General features: G+C 39.7%; 1 protein-coding gene across 1 annotated transcript; it reads right to left on the bottom strand.

Moving 5' to 3' along the window:
- Positions 1-1831: 1831 nt before the first annotated feature.
- LOC108801462 (olfactory receptor 1019-like) lies at positions 1832-2605 on the bottom strand. Its single transcript, XM_018573348.1, has one exon. The coding sequence runs from the start codon at positions 2603-2605 to the stop codon at positions 1832-1834; it is 774 nt and encodes a 257-aa protein (XP_018428850.1).
- Positions 2606-4192: the final 1587 nt, after the last annotated feature.

Here is a 4192-nt window from a genome sequence, read left to right as displayed (position 1 = left end):
CTGACGTTGAGCCTGAACAAGACCCTTGACAGTACTGCTTGCCAGAAGTTCTCCACACAGATTGCCTGTATGGCTTAAAGGTCCAAGTCTGTGGTGGCAGCAGTTACTTTGCTCTGTTTCACATACAAGGAGTCTACCTTCATCCTGGATGTGCCTGACCCTCCCCCTCTCTCCCTGGAGTTACAGCAATAAAAGAGAATCATCTTGGAGCTATTGTCTGGACTTCAATCTGTCGGTGACCACTGGAAGTGGTAAGTGCTATTGGGGCAGCCATGTGTTTTTAATAATCCCTAGACAGGCTATGGAAGACCCAATCATTTCAGCTGCTCCTTCGGGGGTGAGCGCTACATCTGAATCTGGGGATTCAATGCTCATAGGCTGCAATCATCAAGAGTGTGAATAATCAAACATGAAAGTTTTATATCAGTAAGCAATGCAGAGAGAGAGAGAGAAGAGAGAAACAACTGCTACCAGCTGGAATTAACACCATGGAGAAAAAGCTCTTTACAATCTATATAACTATCTTCCGTATTCCACCCTTTGGCACTTGCCGGAGCTCCTTGTTCAGCGGAAATGTATTCATTCAAGAACCCACCTTTCTGTTTCAATATTTTTTTATTAATGTTCAACACAAAGTAAACACAGGTAACGGGTTCACAGTGCTCCAAAACAGTAGTTAGTCAAAGAACAATACAAACATAATGAATGCAATATCATAGCCTATGGTGTATAATTTTAGGAGCAAGTGGGTGTCTGGCCCGTAACCATGTAGTAAGTTTTACCGTTTTGTGCAGCAACAAAGGTAACAGGTTTACACCTCCTAGGGGAGAACACAGAGAAGGAAAGTAAGACCGAGAAAGTAGGGGGGAGGAGGTAGCGGGGGGGAGACCCCCACAGAGGGAAAAAGAAGAAGAAAGAGGCAATTTAGGAACAGGAGAAGGGTAACAGTGTCCCTCATACTAATAGTGGTGGTGGGTCCCACATCGGACTATCATTAATTGCTTTCAGCAGCAACAGAGGCTGCCCAACCCCTTTACTAACACCGGAACCATCCGAAAGTTCAAAACACGTCAGATTCCCCGGTAGGTCGTTGGGTCCATGATAGGGTGGCGATACATGAGCCAAGGTTTCCAGATACCCAGAAATGTACTATGTTTGCCGTCTAAAATACTGGAAAGGCGTCCATTAAGCGTGACATAATCCAGCCTATAGACAAATTCCACATAAGAGATTTGTTGTTTCTTCCAGTTGCCCGCCAAACTTAACCTAGCTGCTGGAAAAATAAAGTGTGATAAGGCTCGCTGTGGTTTAGTTATTCCGGGTACAGACAAATGGAAGAGGGCATATTGAAGGTTTCTGGGAACATGTATGTTAAAAAGGGAATCAGTTTGAATATTTTAATCCAAACGCGAGTGGCCAATGGGCATCGCCTAGAACCCACTTTTGTTTGGGTGCAGTGGCCAAACTCAGTGTCACACTACAATGGAGCAATGGTGGCAGCAAATATCTGTATTTTGTAACAAATGGAAAAGAATGTAGATACTGTATTGATTTTCAGCCAGTTGCCACACAATTTTCCTCTTCTGAAAAACAATCTGACCCCTTTAAAAAAAAAAAAAACCTTCTTCGTCTGTAAGCACCAGATCTGATGGAAGTCTGTTTTATATCTTCACAACTCTGATGGAAAACACTTCCTTTTGCCAGAGATTGAACCTTTTTTCTAAAGGGGTTTGCTAGTGTCTTCTAAATGAGCTTGAAGTAATTATGTTTCCACAGAATTGGGTCATGTCAGAGTTATTTCTACAACCCTCTAGTAGCAAGGAATGAAGATTCAGTGATGCCGTATTGAATTGGGCACAACCTCCCTTAAAACATCTCCGAATGTTGTTCTGAAATCCTGGTTCCTCATGGTGTAAATTGGGGGATTGAGCAGAGGAAGAATCACAGAGTAGAAGACAGACAACACTTTGTCACCAGTGAAATGACTACCGCTTGGTTGAAAGTAATTAAACATAGCAGAGCAATAAAATATGAAGACCACTGTCAGGTGAGAAGTACACGTAGATAAAACTTTACTTCTTTTGCCCTTAACTTGCATTGTAAAGACAGTTTTGAGTATAAAGACATAGGGAAGGAAGGTCAGTATCAGAGTCCAACCTCCGAGGAAGCCACCCAGAAGTAGTATAAGCATTGTGTTGATGTAGATGTCACTGCAGGAGATTTGAAGCAACTGGGGAAGATCACAGAAGAAGCTTTCTATAATATCTGAGCCACAAAATGTTAATTTCAGCAAAAAAAGTGTGTGAGTTATAGAATAGGTAAAACCGAGACACAATGCACAGAAAACCAACTTTACACAAGCTTTCCAACTCATGACCTGTATGTAATGCAATGGCTGACAGATAGCAATAAATCGATCATAGGACATGGCAGCCAACAGAAACATCTCAGAGATTGTAAAGAATATAAAAAAGAAGACTTGGGTTATACAAAGTGTTATAGTAATCTTTCTTCTCTGGGTGAGAAGGTCAAATAACATTCGTGGGACGGTGACTGAGGAACAGAAGAAGTCCAAACCCGCCAGGTTCCCAAGGAAGAAATACATAGGAGTGTGGAGGTGAGAGTCACTGACTATGAGGGAGATGATCAGCAAATTCCATGTTACTGTCAGAAGGTAGATGAGAAGGAAGAAGAGGAAGAGAGGGAGCTGAAGAGCCGGAATATCGGACAGTCCAGAGAGGAATAATTCATTAAAACTTGTCTGATTCACCATCACAATATTTGTATCCACTTCTGTTTATGGTAAATAGACTCTTAAAAAGGGGAATAAATATTACAATATGCAGTCTGCTTTTGTTTTTGAATTAATTTTAAAATATTCACAGTGGAAAAAAAATGTAAACATTTATATTTTACATCCAATGTCTCAGATGTAGAGTTAAATATATTTAAATTAATTTATATTCTTCATTATTGCAGAAGGAATTGATTGGTTATTGTATGCAGTAGGGATGCGCCGATACTTTTCGAGTACCAGTGCCGATACTTGGCATTTTCATGAGAACTACCGGGGTTGCAGCGGTTGCAGCTGGGACCGGACTCTGGCGCTCCACCCCTGTCCTAAAATCATTAGTCTGTATTGTTTTGGAAAACACTAAACATAAATGTATCAGTACCTGTATCTGTGAGTACTTGGGCAAGTATGAGTACTCGTACGCGCAAAACTGGTATCGGTGCATCACTTTACTTAAATTTTTAAAAACAAAATGATACATTATAACAGAGATGTACAAATCCCGGGAATTCCGTGTGTTCCTTACAAATGACAGCCGCCTCCTAACTTCTGAATGTTTCTCCAGTCTAGTCTTCAAGCTTGAAAAATATCGGTACTTGTACTTGTACCGAGTATGGCACTTGGTATCGGTGCATCCCTAGTATGCAGTATAACAAACATAACTTTCTAAAATGTTTTAACTATATTGCTTTGAAGAAAAATGTGTGTTCTAGTTTTAAGTGCTCAGCCTGCGGATATGGACCACAAACAGTATGGGGTTGATTTACTAACCTTATAAACACACCACGAACATGTATACACCTCTGTAGTGTGTTCCCTCCCAGCATGATCTATGGGTGGAATATAGACACCTTTGTAGTGTGTACACACCCAGCAGGTGTGTTGTGCATGAATTACAAGGTGATGTTGTGTAAATTAGCTCTATGTTGTGTTGCTTGCGTTGATGAATGCAGGAATGTAAATGCATGAGCTAACCATTTTTGTCTAAACTGTGAAGCAGCATTATATATGCATCATGTGCATGATTTTCCATATATGGCATTAGTGGAAACATGCTTATAGAGACTTTTTGGTTGATAAATACGCTTTGCTGTGTAAAAATCACACGCACCTGGTGCATGCGTGTGTTTAGGTTAGTAAATCACCCCCTATATCTCAAAAATTACAAAGTATAAAAACAAAAAATCACACACAAAAAAGTACATATCTACAATAGTCTCAAAATCTGTATTTAAAACAATATTAACAAGTTACATTAGATAATTACATCTTTAAAAATATATTTAATATAATGTGATAATTTCCCAGTCATAAAATATGGGTTAGATTAATGGTGATTTTGTTTTTTAATTAATTTAGGTAATTTTCAGAGAGTATTTGGGTACGTCATTTAGTTAT

Source organism: Nanorana parkeri, unplaced genomic scaffold, assembly GCF_000935625.1.
Source record: "Nanorana parkeri isolate BGI_ZX_2015 unplaced genomic scaffold, ASM93562v1 scaffold2344, whole genome shotgun sequence".
Lineage (NCBI taxonomy): Eukaryota > Metazoa > Chordata > Amphibia > Anura > Dicroglossidae > Nanorana > Nanorana parkeri.
This window is presented reverse-complemented; position numbering and strand designations above follow the sequence as displayed.

Coding starts and splice junctions, on each gene's coding strand:
- LOC108801462 (XM_018573348.1), bottom strand. CDS start 2,605: ATGTATTTCTTCCTTGGGAACCTGGCGGGTTTGGACTTCTTCTGTTCC.